Source organism: Acomys minous, assembly GCF_964271855.1.
Source record: "Acomys minous genome assembly, chromosome: 1".
NCBI classification, from domain to species: Eukaryota; Metazoa; Chordata; class Mammalia; order Rodentia; family Muridae; genus Acomys; species Acomys minous.
In genome coordinates, this window is record NC_140483.1 from 95,714,820 (window position 1) to 95,731,688 (window position 16,869).

Here is a 16,869-nt window from a genome sequence, read left to right on the forward strand (position 1 = left end):
CCCCACCAAGGAGGCTGATGGAATTCCCTAGTCTATTTTGTAAGTCATCCAATGCCTTCTGTGGCTGAGCATTCTAGGTGATGGGCATATAGTAATATTCCAACCAACCAAACATCTCCTCAGGCCAGGTGGTGGTGGCACATGCCTGTGATACCAGCTCTTGGGAGGCAGAGACAGGTGGATCTCTGCAAGTTCGAGGCCAGCCTGGTTTACAGAGCAAGTTCCAAGACAGCCAGAGCTACACAGAGAAGCCTTGTCTCAAAAAAAAAAAAAAATCCAAATGAACATCTGCTGATAGGAGTTTATATTTACCCCAAACAAGTGTTTATAAATGTAAGATGCCTTTGAAGTCCCCATATTGCCTAGTTCAGTACTAAGAGTATAGACGTATGCCACCATGCCTGTTTGTTTTGCATTTATTGATTTGTTTGATTTTTTTTTTTTGACAGTCTCACTGCATAACCCTGGCTGTCCTGGAACTCACTATGTATACCAGGCTGGCCTCGAACTTACAAATATCTGTTTTTCTCTGTCCTGAGTGCTGGGATCAAGGGTGCTACTATACTCTTTGCAAGTGAGTGTGTGTGTGGGCGTGCATGCTCACTTATATGGAGGTCAGAGGACAATTTGTGTACACTCTTCTCTCCTTCTACCGTGTGAGTTTCAGGGCTCAAACTCAGGTCACCAGGCTTATGAACGAGCATCTTGCTGGCCCACCAGTCCTGGTTTTATGTGGTATTAGGAGGTGAGTCGAGGGTTTCATGTATAGCCTTCAGAACTCTACCAACAAAGCTACATCCTCAGGTCTTAGCATATACTTTTAAAATATTTGCTGAACTAGTTAATAAGTAAAATTCCCAGTGCTAAGTTTCCCGCATTAGTTCTCCTCAGCTTAGCTGTGGCGATGCTAAGCCAGGGCTGCCGCAGACACAGGGCCTCCTTGTTCATCTAAGAAGCACCTGCTGCTCCTGGACGAAGCCCCAACATTGTTTCTGAGAGTTGGGAGAGCTCAAAGCCCTTTGTGGCAAAGTTCTTGGGTGGAGCTTCGCTGGGACATATTTCACGCTACTCCTGTGCAGTCCCGCCTATGACTTACCTTTTGTTTCATTCTCCCTCTAGAGTATCAGCATGACCAGAGGAGGCAGGAAAAGAGTAAGTGCTGAGCCCGTCGGCCTCTACTGAAAATACTGTCTATCTATTTTTATAAAAGTTGAACAAGCTAGAAAACTTTAAAGTTATCCTTAAGCTACTACTAAGGATAACCTTTTATTTAACAAGTAATGTAATATCCTCCCAGATATTTTTATGTATATACAAAAGTACATATTCATTTTTAAATGTAAAAGAACAGCACTATTTTATGACTTGTTTTTCACATAAATGTTTAGGGAGCCTTCCATTGATAAAACACTTTTATTATATCATGTGAAATTTCTACATAATATTTAGCTATCTGTCCCTAAGGCCATACCATACTGTGTTTCACCATGCTCACTATAGAGGAAACACATTGACATTTCCTCTATTTTATTATTATGACCGTCTAATGGGAAATCACATACCTGTATCTCTGGGCATGTCTTTGGTAATTTTCTTTTTGTAAATTTCTACATATAAATATTTGAGTCAAAGACTGTAAATAGTTATTAGGTTTGGGTAACTATTTCCACATTACTCTTTAGAAAGGTTGCTCCCATCCCTGGAAGCCCACCATCCACACTAAATGTTCTTTTTGTTGTTTTCCAGTTTTATTGTGGAGTAAAAATTATCGCTTTGTTCTGAGTGTCTTTGACTGTTAGTAAAGACGAACACTCCAAATGGCCAAAAGCCTGTGGCTGCTCTGGTATTTAACTCTTTCAAGCAATGCAGAACTTCTAGCCTTGAGCTCTTTTGGCTTAAAGGAGTAAAGTACAAGACAGTATTTGTTTTAAGAGTCATTTTTATAAAGGTAATATTGATGTGACAGATTGGAAAGTCAAGTACAAGCTTGGATAGCATTGGTTGGCAAACAGCTTGGCCTCTCCCTGGCTGGCTAAGCACTTTACATAAAGCCCTGGGTAGATGGTCAAGAACTTCAGCTTTTAGGCTTTGTGGCAGGCAATAGGAAGAGCGGGCTCTTCTGATGCCCTGCTGGGGACAAAGGCCCACTGCAGTGTTTTGGGTGAGCACCGATTCCCGGGATAGAGGTAGCTGTCATCTTCCAGGCAGTGAGGTCCCTGGCACCAGCAGTTTCTTTGGAGTCTCCCATGAGTGGACTGCTGGACAGTTTCTATTCTGTGCACAGGAGATAGGTGGTACCTGGCGTCAGGCAGGACTTGTGAATAAAGGGTCCTGCAGCTGTCTTGCTTGTCCGAGCAGCTTGCGCACTCCTGAGCCTGATGGGGGTCTTTGTTTAGGATGAAGATTCAGGCACTGATGTGGGAGAAGGAACTGATGAATGGGCCCAATCCAAAGCCACAGTGCGACCCCCTGACCAGCTGGAGTTGACGGAAGCGGTGAGTCCTGCCTCAGAGATGGGTCTTCCATAGTGTAAATTAGAAGCCTGCGCAGAGCTTACAGGTACCCTGGGGCCCCCCAAGTCTCAGGTGACAAAAGGGTGAGCATGCGTGACCCTCTTGGTGTTTCTCTCCCTCAGGAGTTAAAGGAGGAGTTTACTCGGATCCTGACAGCCAACAATCCGCATGCACCCCAGAATATTGTCAGGTACAGCTTCAAAGTAAGTCATCCCCCCCTGGGCAAGGCTTGATGACTTCCTGAAACAACAGTGACTGAGAACATAGCAAAGGATCCTTGCCAGTTTACAGGTGATCACTTGTAAACTGAGGTCTCTGGCTAGAAATCTGGAGGTTTATAAGGACTGTTCCAGAGATACTTTTTAAAAAATTTTTAAGGTCGCATGTGGTGGCACACACCTTTAATCCCAGCACTTGAGAAGCAGAGGCAGGGGGATCTCTCTGAGTTCGAGGCCAGCCTGGTCTACAAAAGGAGTCCAGGACAGCCAGGACTACAGAGAGAAACCCTGTCTTTAAAAAAAAAACAATTGTTTTAATTTTTTTGGTGTGCTTGCATAGGTGAGGGGGCGGGGGGAGAGAGAGAGAGAGAGAGAGAGAGAGAGAGAGAGAGAGAGAGAGAGAGAGGGAAGGAGGGAGGGAGGGAGGGAGAGGGAGGGAGGGGGGGAGGGAGGGAGGGAGGGAGGGAGGAGACGGGTTACGGTGTGTGTGGAGATCAGAGATCAGAGGTCAGAGGACAACTTCTCAGAGTTGCTTCTCTTTCTGCCCTGTGGAGAGCTGGGGATCGAACTGAGGTTACTAGGCTTGGCAGCAGGTGCCCACATCTCCTAAGCCTTCTCTCAGGCCTGTTTGGAATCTCTTAATGCATAGCCCTAGAAGCCCTGCCAATTGTAAAGCCATCAGTACCCTGAGGGGGAGTTCTTTTCCTGTGCTGGGGACTGAATCCATTAAGCCTAGAGCTTTGCACACACTGACCAAGTGTTTTGCCACTGAGCTACATCCCCAGGTTTCAATATATTTTATTTTCAGGAATGCCTTTCTAATATATAGACACATTCTCCACCAACACAAGCTGTTGGATCTTTCGAAGCTTAGCTTTTCCTCCTGTCAGACACCTGGGTAGAGTCGCCTCTGAAAGGGATGTTGGCCTCAGATCCATGCAGGACCTCTCCACCTGAGCGGAATCCTGGAGGCTCTGGCACAGCCTCTTGATGTGACAGGCAGGCAGGCGACTCCCAGGGCCATCGTTTAGTGACCGTGTTTGTCAGGGACAACAACAGTGTTTCAGGCAGCTGCAGGGTTAGCTCCTGTAAGGACTGAAGAGAATTCCAGAACACTTTTAAGCTAAAGCAGAAGTCGCGCCTCTGTTTCTTATTTCACTTCAGGGTGTTTTGGTCCCATTCCTACTGTGTGCCAGTGTCAGATTTCATGTGAAGTGTTTTCACATGGACCATCACACACAACCTCGGGGTTCTTTGATATAGAAACTATTATTATCTTCTTTTTTAGATTCTCTATTAAATTACATAGAACAAATGGAAAAAGTCACACAACCTGTGTTGAAGACAAGATGTGAACTAGTTTGTCTGATTCCTAAGCAAGGTCACATATTGCTTCTTTTAAGCAATTTTTTTTAGGCCTGGTGGTCACACTTGTGATCCCAGCACTGGGAGACAGAAGCAGAAGATCACTGCAAGTGTGAGACCAGCCTAGGATATATCCACATGGCAGACCCTGCCTCGGCAAACAAGCAAAGCAGAACAACACTTTACACACACACACACACACACACACACACACACACACACACACACACACGGGAGAAAGTTTTGAGTATATAACAGAAACCCATAGTACAAATTTCAAAATATTCAAAAATGGTAGAAAGTAAACCTCCCTCTGTCCCATGTCCTTTTCCCAGGGAGGACACCCAGCTCTTTGTTTGTTTAATTTTTGAGGCAGAGTCTCCCCATCGACCTGAGTGGACCTCGATTCTGTGGCCCTCAGAGTGTTGTGGCTTCTCCAGCCTGGTCTCCGGGTGTGCATTGCCGTGTGTTACCTCTTTGTTCTGGAGATGGGTTTAAAACTTACAGTGATTGCTCAGCGCTTATTCAAAGATTATGCAACCCTCAACACAATCACTTTCCAGACTCTTTTGCCCTCACCTTGCTTCTTAGAGACAGAATCTCAGGTGATCCAAGCTGGCCTCGAGCTCGCTGGATAGCTGACCCTGAACTCCCGAGCCTCTGGTCTTCACTCCTGGTGCTAGGATTACAGGTGTGGACCTCCATGCCAGGCTTAGAGTATTTTTATTTTCCCCACAGGAGGTGCCATACCTCATGCTCTTACTGCTCAGCCCTCCATCTCCTTGAGCCCTGGGAAGCTCTAAATGATTTTATGTCTCTAGATTTGCCTAATCTGAGCATGTCTGGTGATGAGTCCTATACTTTGTAGTCAGCATGACATTTCGCTTCATCCATGTTATAGCATATACCAATGCCTCATGTCTTCTCATTATAAATAATATTCATTCCATGAATGTGCTGTACTGTCTTTATCCGCCCATCAGTTGATAAGCATTTGTATTATTCGTTCTTTTGGCAATTTTAAATAATACTGCTGCTATGAACATCTGTGCGTGTCTTTGTGAAAAGTCTCATGAACGTGCTGCTTGGTATTCAGATTGTGTGGTCAGCCCTTCCACAGAGCTGTGGAAGCCAATCCTGATGTGCTTCCTAAAGGGTGCTGACCAAGGGCTTTGCTAATGGCCTTCCTCAGGCAGTTCACAGAGGTTGGAGGGGAGCCTTCTACTCTCTGAAGTCATGCTAGACCGCGGCATACCTTCCTGTCTGGACATTAGGAAGAGGGCCTCTCCAGGACTCAGCGGGCTGGCTGTGGCGAGAGCACTGCAGGCCAGATGTCACCTTTAGGTTTGAAAGTCTTCTTCTTGCTCTTCCTTTGAGTGAACTACCAGTTGGCTCCCAGAAACCTCGCCTTATTTATGCTTTCAGTATCCTTAGCCTGTCCAAGTTCTCCCACACAGGGTGTCTCCAGCTCGTTGGTCCTGGAAGGCCAAGTTTTAGGTTGCAAGGTGGCTACTTTCCACTGACCTGCTAAAGAATCTGGATTCTATCCCTAAATTGCAGAGGAAATTCCCAGGCATCTGTAGGGGGCAGAATGGAGGCATTGTCACTCATTCTCATGTGGTCCTCAGTCATCGCTGTTGCTGGTTTATTGAGGGTTGGTACAGAGCATTATTATGTGTTAGGCGCTGTGTTAATGGGTTGCTCTCATCGTTGTCAATACTTACACTGCCTTGCAAAGTGGATATCATTATTTTATTTGGTAGAAAAAGAAACTAGGGCCTGGAGGTTTAGGACAAGGTCATGAAGATGTTAAGGAGTGGACCGAGGATCTGAGCCCAGTTCTGCCACCAAAGATTATCCTCTTCAGCTCCCACAGCTTCCCCTCCCCCTCCCCCTCCCCCTGGGTTAGTGACTTTCTGAGGTGGAGTTTCTCATCTGCTGTGGCAGTGAGCTTCCCTTCCCGCCCCACCCCCACCCCCCAGGCTGCTATAGCTTGAGCCTATGGGTTGTTTTCTTCTGGTATGATTTTTAAAAAAAAATAATCTCAGGGTGCCATACAAATATAATTCTCTTCCACATGATGTGAAATGGTTGAACAGAACTGTTTTAAAAGAAGGATAGGGGCCTCTGGACTCCAGCTCCATTTTTGTGGTTGCTAGGAGGATGATCAACAAGGTGATGTCTGCAGGAACTCCAGACCATAGGCCCTGTAAAGGCAGGAACCGTGTCTGGTCCAGACCATAGGCCCTGTAAAGGCAGGAACCGTGTCTGGTCCAGACCATAGGCCCTGTAAAGGCAGGAACCGTGTCTGGTCCAGACCATAGGCCCTGTAAAGGCAGGAACCGTGTCTGGTCCAGACCATAGGCTCTGTAAAGGCAGGAACCATGTCTGGTCTTGCTCAGCTTTAGGTCCTGGGCACCTAGAAAATACTTGGCACATTGTAGCTGCTCAAAAATTATTTGTAAAATGAACAAATTTCCTGGGCTTGAAGCCCAGTCCGGCTTCTCATCGGCTATGTGACGTGGACAAGTGCCAAGCGCAAACTTTCTCTGGACCTTTCTGGTCCTCTTGGATAGCAGGAGTGTTAGAGAGTTGGAGGTCTCTGATGCTCTCTTCTCTCTGACATCCTCTATAGTGGTGTGGTGAGGCCTTGCCAGGTGTGTTGGACAATTGTGTCTGACCTGCCCAAGGTCTGTCATGAGGCAGGGGATCTGGGGTCCCTTGGCACAGATGTAGGAAACAAGACGTCCGAACCAGTGATTGGTAAGTCTGGGCTGCCGCAGGCTGGATGAGTCTCTGAGGCCGGGCATGGTGGCTCACACCTTTAACCTCAGTGCCTGAGAGGCAGACCGCTCTCTGAGTCTGAGGCCAGCCTGGCCCACACAGGGAGTTCCAGACCAGTGCCGGCTATGCAGTGAGACCTGATCTCAAAAAAGTTTTGATTTGTTTAAAACAAATCTTTGACGAGAACTTTAAAAAAAAAACTAATTTTATTTGTTTTTTTTTTTTCTTCTTTAAGCAGAAATGCAGTGAAAAACCAGGCTAACCAAGGATTCGTAGCTATAGTTCTTTTAATAAAGGTAAAATGCTGGCTTTAGAGCAGCAGTTCTCAACCTGTGGGTCACGACCCCCTGAGGTGGCCGGATGTTAGGGATCACCTAAGGCCATCAGAAAACACAGATAATTACATTACAGTTTGTAACAGTAGGAACATCACAGTTATGGAGGTGCAACAAGGATAATTTGGGGGTCAACTCAACGCAGCATGAGGATCTGTGATAAAGGGTCTTAGGAAGGTTGAGAAGCGCTGGTTAGAGAGCTGAGGTGGGTCACGTTCCGACACCAGCTCCTCGGGACCCTGCTCTGATTTAGTCCCTCCTTTTTCTCAGGAAGGCACATATAAGCTTATTGGTTTTGTGAACCAACTGGCTGTTCACTTCAGCCAGGTGGGGAACCTGATTCCCAAAGACTCAGATGAAGGACGTCGGCAGAACTTCCGTGATGAGCTGGCGGCAGGTATGACAGTGGGCCAGCCTAATGCTGCAGCCCCAAGCCCGGCTCTCCAAGGACTTGGTCCTTCCAGAGCTGTGGAGGCCTCTTCTTCCGTGATGCCCAACAGTAAGCTGTCCAGGCCAGGCCTGGGAGAGCCCAGGGGACAAGCAGGGTCTGAAAGTCAGGAAGAAAATGACCCTCCCTGTCAGACAATGAGCAGGCTGAGACCATGAGCTCATCCGCGATATCTTGTCAAGGTTCACAGGAGTCTGCTAAGGTGGTGACTTCAGAAACAGAAGCCATCGAAGAAGAGGAAGAACCCAAAGAAGGGGAAGGAGAAGCTGGGAGTCAGACAGATGTGCCTGCTGCAACTGAGGTGAGGGCAACTGAGGTGAGGGCAACTGAGGCGGGGGCAAATGAGGTGAGGGAACTGAGGCGAGGGCAACTGAGGCGAGGGCAACTGAGGCGAGGGCAACTGAGGCGAGGGCAACTGAGGCAGGGGCAACTGAGGTGAGGGCAACTGAGGTGAGGGCAACTGAGGTGAGGGCAACTGAGGTGAGGGTGCTGGTGCTCTTGTCCCTGCTGTTCCAGATGAGCTGTGGATGGAGGCCTTAGGGGTGACTTGGAGAAGAAGGGGGAGAGGAGGCTGCACGTGCCAGAGCTCCTGGCAGCATCCTCTCGCCTGCCGCCACCCTCCTAGGCCAGGGCTTCCTCTCTCTGACTCCTGACTACACGTGTCTCCCTCTTAAACTAAGCGCTGGCCTCCTGATCTTTATTTCCAGGCACCTGAAAAAGTGATTGAAGAAGAACTGATGACTCCTGTGCAGCCCAGGGAACGAAAACTCACTAACCAGTTTAACTTCAGTGAGAGAGCATCACAGACCTTCAACAACCCGCTCCGGGTAGATTCCCCCTTTACTCTGAAGCTCTGTGCTCTGCAGTGACAAGGCAGACACAGTCATGAGACCAGTTGTTACGTGGCTCAGCCAGGCAGGTGTAACAGGGCAGACCACAGTTTATCTCTCCGAGGAGAACCGGAGCCTGTGTTCGAGTCCCTATAAGCCATCTAGGTGGTTGGAGGGTGGCTAGAGCCTTCAGACTCCACTGAGAAGTGGAAACTTGGCTTAGACGTGGAAGAGGAAGTGGAAACCAGGACAGAAGTGTACCAGGGACATGGGGAGTCTTGGAACGATGTCACTGAGATTGATGGCCTCTGCGGCAGGTCAGCTTGGACACGCTAGAGCCAGGCTGAGAGAGCCTGGCAGGGTTTTAGTCGAGGCCTGCACACACGAGTGTTCTACAGTAGTGCATCTGTGATGGGGGGGGGGGGGCAGCACCTCACTGCCTGTGCGGTCCTTAGGCTGATGTTGGGGGATCAGAGTGAACCTTAATGAGGAGAGGGCAGCCTACACTGCTGGAGGCAGAGGCCCAATTGTTAGGGGAGAAGCCGTCTCTTTTTTTTTTTTTTTAATTATTTATTTACTATGTATATGGTGCTCTGCCTGCATGTACAACTGCACGCCAGAAGAGGGCACCAGATCTCTTTATAGATGGCTCTGAGCCCCCATGTGGTTGCTGGGAATTGAACTCAGGACCTCTGGAAGAGCAGTCAGTGCTCTTAACCTCCGAGCCATCTCTCCAGCCCGAGAAGCTGTCTCTTGTCAGAGACCTTAGTCCCAGCTTGTGGGAGGCTGGCCTCTGTGGCCTGTCCCGGGAGTCTGGTGACAGGCTGTAGTCTTGCACCTGGATCTGTCCTTCACCTGGACCTTTTCTTGGTCACAAACTGGCGAGGGTGATCTTCACTGCCCTTGCTCTGCAGCGTAGGCTACTGAAGGAGGCCAGGTGGAAACACACATGCAGGGTTTGAATAATTCAATCTCTCCCGTGCTCTTCTTTGCTTCCCTAACCCTGTTCCACCCTTCCTCAGCTCTAACCAAATTCGCCTAGAGAGAAACTGCTGTTAGGTTAGGTGAGAGGGAGGCGAGCAGCCTGTTGTCACTGTTCTCTAGGATCGAGAGTGTCAGATGGAGCCTCCACCAAGGACAAACTTTTCAGCCACAGCCAATCAGGTAAGATCCTGGGTCAGCCTGAGCACTGTCCCCACCCTCACCCCCCATGCATCCTGGGACACTGAGCAGCGGAAGTGACTGGCGTGGCTGTGGACTCCCCTGCCGGTCAGCCTTGATTATCCATCCATCTTCCTGCATATTGTCCTGAGCTGTCAGCCTCTGAATATGGGGTGCATGGCACAACAGGTCCCCAACAGTGAGCTCTGGACCAGCCACATGCCCTGGGGTCAAGGCTGTGCATGCTGGAGGCATGGCTTTTGGAGCTCCCCTTCAGAACATGGGAGAATGCTTGTTCCCAGGGATTTAGGGTTCTGTGGCACCCTGTGACTGACTTTACAGTACCAAAGTACTTCCACCTGCCTTCACAGCAGCCTCTGGCGTTCTTGCTGACCTCCCACCTTCCCCGTTAAGCCTGACTGGCTGGCAGTGCTGACATGGACAGGATCTGGTGCTAGGAGACCTAAGCTCAGGGCCAAGCGCTGCTCTTTCTACTGTGAGATCCTGGGCACAGTGTGCGTCACTTTTTTCTTAATACTTCTGTTTCTTTGTTTGTCAATGATAGGTCACCTCCCAGGAGTGCTGGAGGGCTCTGAAGGAGATAACAAATGCTGAAGGGCATTGCAGAGAGGCAAACTGGCCTGTGGGCAAATCTTTAAATGTAAGGTGCGCCTATCCAGCCTCCAGGTGGCAGTGACTGCCCAGGCTGAGGAGCACTCTGAGCTCTGCTGCATTTGCCCCAGCCCCAGATTCTTGCTGCTACTTCTGCTACAGCCTCTTGCCCGGGCTTTCCTTCAGGTCCAGTTGGCAGAATACCTATTAATTTCCTTCTAATCTTAAGATGTGGGCAGTGAAGTAGACAGTTGGCTTGAGCCAATATGTTTATCCTGTTCCCATGGAGGCAGGCATTTTTACCATTAATTGTGTGTGTGTGTGTGTGTGTATGTGTGTGTGTGTGCGTGCATGCGCGTGCATGTATGTGTATGTGTGCACGTGCGTGTGTCTGTGTTGTGTGTCTATGTCTGTGTGTGTCTGTGTATCTGTGTGTGTGCACGCATGTTCAGAACAAAAGACAGCTTTTAGGAGTCAGTTTTCTTTCAACCACATGTGTCCCAGAGATTGAACCCAAGTCATCAGGCTTAATGGAAAGGGCCTTTATCTCCAAGCTTACCTCACCAGCTTGAGGAGGAAGGTTTTTTTTAAAAAATGTTTTTTCTTAATTCAGTTTTAGAGGTCTCCAGTGAACTGTTAGTTACATCGTGGCTGCACATTTTCTCTGCTGGGTGCGGCTGACACCTGGAACAATAGTCACTGGTCTCCAGATTAAGATTCAGACCCTGTGCTTTAGATTGGATAAGCCTAGCTCAGGGGACCCTGAAAACTCCTTCCTTCCTATTCTAGAGTAGGTGATTAGCAGGGAGACAGGCTTTGAGCATGTAATTAAAATGAGCCAACCAGAGGGTGTATGGAGACGCTTGGCAGGTGTGCTGACAAGCAGGCCTAGTGAAAGCTGTGCCCTGTGATAACTCTCTGCCTTGCTCTCGCCTAGTGGGAAATCTATGATGCTTATGTAGATGAGCTCGAGAAACTAGAAAAGACCAAAGAGAAGGAGAAGACAAAGACTCCGGTGGCTAAGAAGACAGAGAAGATGGCCACGAGAAAACTGACATCCATGGAGTCCCAGGTTGGTGGGGTGTCTACAGCTCTGCCACAGAATGTCACAGCGGGGTAAACAGAAGCTTGGCTGTATAGAAGGGGTCCACAGATACTCAAGAGGGGAGGCTGATATTGAAGTGTGGTGATTTCTTACCTTGGGCCTTGGGAGAACATATGATGGCAGCTAGAATTGTGCCAGGCGGTCCACATCTTCTCCCTAACGCCTACTCAGAGGGTCGGAAGGGTTTGGGAATCCCCAGACTGGGACAGACTTTCTGAGAAAGTCTCTCTTACCTGTATTGCAGGAAAGCTAAGGGGTCTGCTCACAGTCGGGGTGGATCTAAGGATGAGGCACACCCTTTGAGTTTAGGGTGAAGATGATAAAAAAAAAACGGTCTTCTGTTTATTTGTGTCTGGTAGAGTGAGAGTGATGGTTAGCGTTAGTTGTCAACGTGGCATGATCTAGGATCACCAGGAAGAAGGCTCAGTGAGGGATGGTGTAGATCAGATCAGCTTTGTTCCTGTCTGTGCGGACTGTCTGGATTACATTCACTGATGAGGGAAGACCCAGTCCACTGTAGGCGGCTCTATTCCCTAGGTTTGCACACTCATGCTGGGTTGCATAAGGCTGGAGTGAGCTGAGTATTAGGCAAGCATTTATCCTTTTTCCCTGGCCCCCGAGGTCTGACTAGTTGTCTCAAGTCCCTGCTGCCTCGAATTGCCTGCTACGATGTACTGTAACCTGGAATTTTGAGCTAAAATAAACCATTATTCCCCTAAGTTGCTTTTGTCAGGGTATTTTTATCACAGCAACAGAAGTGAAACTAGGTCAGTGAGTCTTCAGGGCCATGAGCCAATCCAAAAATGATCGTAGGTGCCGTCAACATCAGCTCAATGGATATAGCCACCTTGAGTTGAATTGATCATAAGTGAGAGTTTTAGAAAGACTGCCCTTGGGGACATAGACCAGTGCAGCCAGCGAGAGTTTGGGGACCAGGATAGAGTAAAGTGATACAACCATAGGGTGAGGGCATGGGGGAGATTGGAGAGATCGGTACAGGAGATGCCAGAGAACCTCATTTATTTCCGTAGCAGAGAGAACTCTGGGTCAGGAGTGGGAGTCCCAGAGTGGAGATCCCATGGGTGTGACCTGCTTTGCAAGAGGGTCACAAGAAGCTAGGGGCTGGTTTCAGCACTTTGGAGAGCGCTCAGGGCGCCTCACGGGGAAGTGGCCCTGCCCCTCTCCACCCATACTAAATCCAGCTCTGTTAAAGTCCTGTGCTCTGTGTCTCAGGTGCGCTCACTTGCTCTTAGTTCTGTTCCACGCCTCTGATGTCACATTTGAAGGGAGATTTTAGGGTGCCTTTTTATGGCTTAAGAGGCACTATCTTTCAAGATGTTTTGTTTTGTTTTGTTGTTTTGGTTTTGGTTTTTCGAGACAGGGTTTCTCTGTGTAGCCTTGGCTGTTCTAGACTCGCTTTGTAGACCAGGCTTGGCCTCGAACTCACAGAGATCCATCTGCCTCTGCCTCCCAAGTGCTTGGATTAAAAGCGCACGCCACCATCCCCGACTTGTTTTATTTTGAATCACAAAGGAAGCTGGGTTATTTTGGCCCTGCTCAGCACCGGTCCCAGGGAGCGATGGAGACCCTGCCTTGAGGGCTATGTGAGTACCCTTGGCTTCTTTGCACCATTCCTTGGAGCCTTGGAGGATGGGGTCTTCAGAGGAGGTTCTGGTCTGGGCTACGGTCAATGTGAAGCTCTGTCAGGGCTTTTGCTATTGGCTCTGCTGGAAGCCGTAATGGCAGAAACCCCAACTAGAACCATTAAGACTCAGGAACCAGGAGGAGACTCTGTGGCTGAGACTGAAAACTGAGCCGAGGCCCAAGTCTGCCGAAGTTGGTGTGTAGCATTCCCTATCGCTCTGGCTTCTCCCAGCTTTGCTGACATGGAAGACAGGGACATTAGGCGGAGTCTGACCCTCCTTCCCCAGGAAGTACCTCGGTAAGAAACCTCTCCCCAAAGGAACTGAGTTCTAGCTGGGAATGCCGGTGCTGAGGCAGGCTGTCTGTGAGATAGAAGGGGAGTGGCAGCAGTTGCCCAGGTCTAGAGCTTGACCAGAGAGATACCATTTCCTCAAAGACCTCAGTCCATTCAGGTTGGTAAAAAGCGCAGGTGTGGGCAGAGAGAAGATAGAAAGTTCGTGATCCCTGTGGGAAGGTCCCCAGTAATGGGCTCAGGCCTCACGCTCATCCCTGACTTGGCTGAACACATAAAATGAAGGCAACTTGTCTGCTCTGGAAGACTTGGCAGGCAGAAGGAAATGGGACCAGAAACCACAGTTCAGTCAGAGCCCATAGGGGGATGTGGCTGTTCCAGTGTCACAGCATCTAGAACAGTGGAGGCCACAGCCCGCTGCACTCTCCTCTGAGCACACCTGGCTCTGCACCTCCAGGACAAGAACAGTGTAGTCACAAGGAGTAGTCACTAGCTTCCCAAGGGACAAGAGCATGGGCTCTAAGGGCCACATACCAGTGCTGGAGCCTGGCTTTGCTAGTATGAGATGGAGCTTTCTAAAGCCTCAGCTCGCATCTTAATGACGTCACACTTTGCAGGGTTGTCGAACAAACCCCCAATAATGTGCACACACTGCAGCAGCATTGTTACTGTTAGTAATATGCCACACCAAGGCTGGTGGAGCTCGGAAGAGAAGAGCTGATGTGGGCAATGAGGTAACTGTCACGCCACAGCAGAGAGGTTACCTTCAGGTGTGTAGCTCCCTGTGGCCAGAGGGAAGGATTCAGACTGGAGGCGGACGAGCCCAGGGAAGTGGGTCAGGTAATGGCTCTCTGCCCACAGCGAGCGCTGCCTCACGTGGTGCTTGCCAGGAGCTATAAAAGGAGGGGATTGTGCTTTGGGTCGAGAACTGGGAGGTGCGTCTGGGGACGGATGGGTCTGAGCACTATACTTACAGACTCCAGTGTCTGCCCTCCTTGCCCAGTTCTCTGAAATAAAGAGAGTCAGTCTGGAGGGTCTTGAAGGACCCTCAAAGCGCCACTTCCCAGATGCCAATGTGTGATCCTCCTCCTCTGACTGCATTGTCACCAGGAACTGAGCTAAACCAATGTGAGTGCCACGTGCTTCCTCCCCACAGTGTCTCTGGGGGGCAGACACTGCACACTTGTCCTCACTTTGTCCCAAGGACTCTATGACTCCGAGGATCAAAGTGACTGGCTCGGAGTTGCAGCCGACTCTTTCCTACTCCGTGGCCTAGGGAAGAAATACACACACATCTGTGTGGTCTGAACCTAGTTTCTTTTTAAGTTTTTAAATTAGATTTTTATTTATTTGAGGTGTTGGAGAAGTGTCTCACATGAGCCACAGCATGCGTGGAAATCAGCAGATAACTTGTGGGAGTCCTTTCCTCCTACCATGTGAACCCTGGGGGTGAGCTCAGGTCTTTGGACCCCACCCACTGAGCAACCTTGCCAGCCCTAGAACCTAGTCTCTTAAGCACAGCCCAACATGGCTTCCCAGGAGTGCTAGTCTTCAGGGGTGACATGTGCCACCTGTGGTCACCCTCTGGATACCCACTTAGCTTGTTCCCTCAGCCACTTGCCCCAAACTCTTTGTACTTTTCTAAGGTTTATTTTTTATTATTTCTATTTTTTTGTGTGTGTGTGTGTGCGCGCACACGCGCGCGTGCGTGTAGAGGGGGGTTGCGTGCACATAAATAAGGTGCCTTGGGGTCCTGAGGTCACAAATTCCTCTGGCGCTGGAGTTACAGGCTGTTGTGAGCCACCCAGAACGTGTGCTGGGGGTGAGACTCCAGTCCTCCACTGAACCATCTCCCCCGCCCCTCTTTGTGCATCTCTTGCCAGCACCAAATATCCTGCTTCTTCGCTAACCTGCCATGTGGTTTAATTTATTGGTTTATGGAAGCTGCTTCTTCATTCAGAGGTCGTTTCCTGGGTAGAACGTGCTGCTTTGTCTGGGTTAGCAGGCTCAGGTCAGCCTTGCCCATGCAGCTCAGCTCTCCCCATCCGTGACTCCCTCAGCCTGACTCTACACAAGGAATTTGGGCTAGAAGATCCCTGAGGGCCTGTGTGGGATCTGCCACTCCCTGGCCTGAGAAAGCCTCCAGCAGGTCCTTGGCTGCTCTGCCCTCCAATGCCCTTCAGTGCCTTTTCTTGAGCTCAGAGAGGTGCCTTTTCCAAAACAAACTTCAGTTGGAGGAGTGGGGAGCAGCTTTACCCAGCCACCCTTGTGCCTGTGTGATGAAAGGGCTCCAGCATGTGGTGCATTTGTATGGGGTAAACTTGGCTGGGAACCACTTCAGAACCATCTGGGCTCTGACTCGGGGCATATGACTTTGACAGGTGCTAACTGATAAGGACCTGTGACTTCTGTACCCACAGAGTGATGACATCACCAAGGTGTCCCAGGCTGCTAAAATTGTGGAGCGAATGGTCAACCAAAATACCTATGATGATGTCGCTCAGGGTAAGACTCATGCGGCTAGTGGATCTCATTATTTTTAGGTGTCTATGTGTGCACCTTCTTGCTTGAATATACATGACGTGTGTGCCATGCCCACAGCAGCCAGAAGAGGGAGCTCCTGGAACTGATGTTACAAATGCAGTGCGCTGCCTTATGGGTGCTGGGAACCAAACGCAAATGCTTTGCAAGCGCTCCTAAGTGCTGAGCCAGCTTACCAGCCCTGTCAGTCACATGCAATATTCTTCACAAAGGCTACTACTATTTGAGTGTTTCATGCTAAGTCCTGTTGTTTTTTGGTTTTTGGTTCTGGTTTTGGTTTTTCCAGACAGGGTTTCTCTGTGTGACAGCTCTAGCTGTCCTGGAACTCTTCTTTGTAGACCAGGCTGGCCTCGAACTCACAGAGACCCACCTGCCTGTACCTCCCAAGTGCTGGGATTAAAGACATGCGCCACCACGCCCGGCTGCTAAATCCTATCATAAAGGGAAAAACAAAACAACCACCTCTCTTCCTCCTCTGGATGTCATTGAAGAAATAAGCCATATGCAAGTCCACCATGAATGATGGTGTAAAAAACACAGGTGCAGTGATCAGACCTGACACGTAGCAAAAGTGAGCTGCAGAATAGTAATCTGATGTCACCTTCCCAGCAGTCCTGGGGAGCAGGCAGAGCAGGAGTGACTACTCTGACTTCACATATGAGCCGCAGAGGCCAACACTGCCTGACTAGTGAGTAGCAAAGAGAAGTCGGATTTGGGTCTTGAGCTTGTGCCCTAGTTCTCCACCTGGTCGCCTTAGAGATGCTGACACAGAATTCACGGGAGAGGAACTTCTCTGGTGTCTCCTAAAGAAGAGAAAAATAGCCAGGCAGTGGTGGTGCACGCCTTTAATCCTAGAACTCAGGAGGCAGAAGCAGGCCGAGCTCTGTGTGCCAGCCTGCTCTACAGAACACATTCCAGGACAGCCAAGGCTACAGAGAGGGACCCTGTCTCAAAGGAACAACAAAAGAAGAATAAGTACAGGATGCATGGGAAATGTCAAGGGAGCCCTGGGCAAGGTCCA

The 16,869-nt window shown here is 49.3% G+C and overlaps 1 protein-coding gene across 1 annotated transcript in view; it reads left to right on the forward strand.

Moving 5' to 3' along the window:
• DNAI1 (dynein axonemal intermediate chain 1) overlaps positions 1–16,869 on the forward strand; it is a 71,855-nt gene that overhangs the window by 27,810 nt on the left and 27,176 nt on the right. Inside the window, exons 2-10 of the mRNA XM_084775648.1 lie at positions 1,120–1,152; positions 2,397–2,495; positions 2,636–2,716; positions 7,486–7,612; positions 7,846–7,964; positions 8,371–8,490; positions 9,598–9,657; positions 11,204–11,338; positions 15,728–15,812. Of these exons, the coding sequence (XP_084631774.1) occupies positions 1,120–1,152; positions 2,397–2,495; positions 2,636–2,716; positions 7,486–7,612; positions 7,846–7,964; positions 8,371–8,490; positions 9,598–9,657; positions 11,204–11,338; positions 15,728–15,812 (859 nt within the window). The remainder of the gene's footprint in view (positions 1–1,119; positions 1,153–2,396; positions 2,496–2,635; positions 2,717–7,485; positions 7,613–7,845; positions 7,965–8,370; positions 8,491–9,597; positions 9,658–11,203; positions 11,339–15,727; positions 15,813–16,869) is intronic.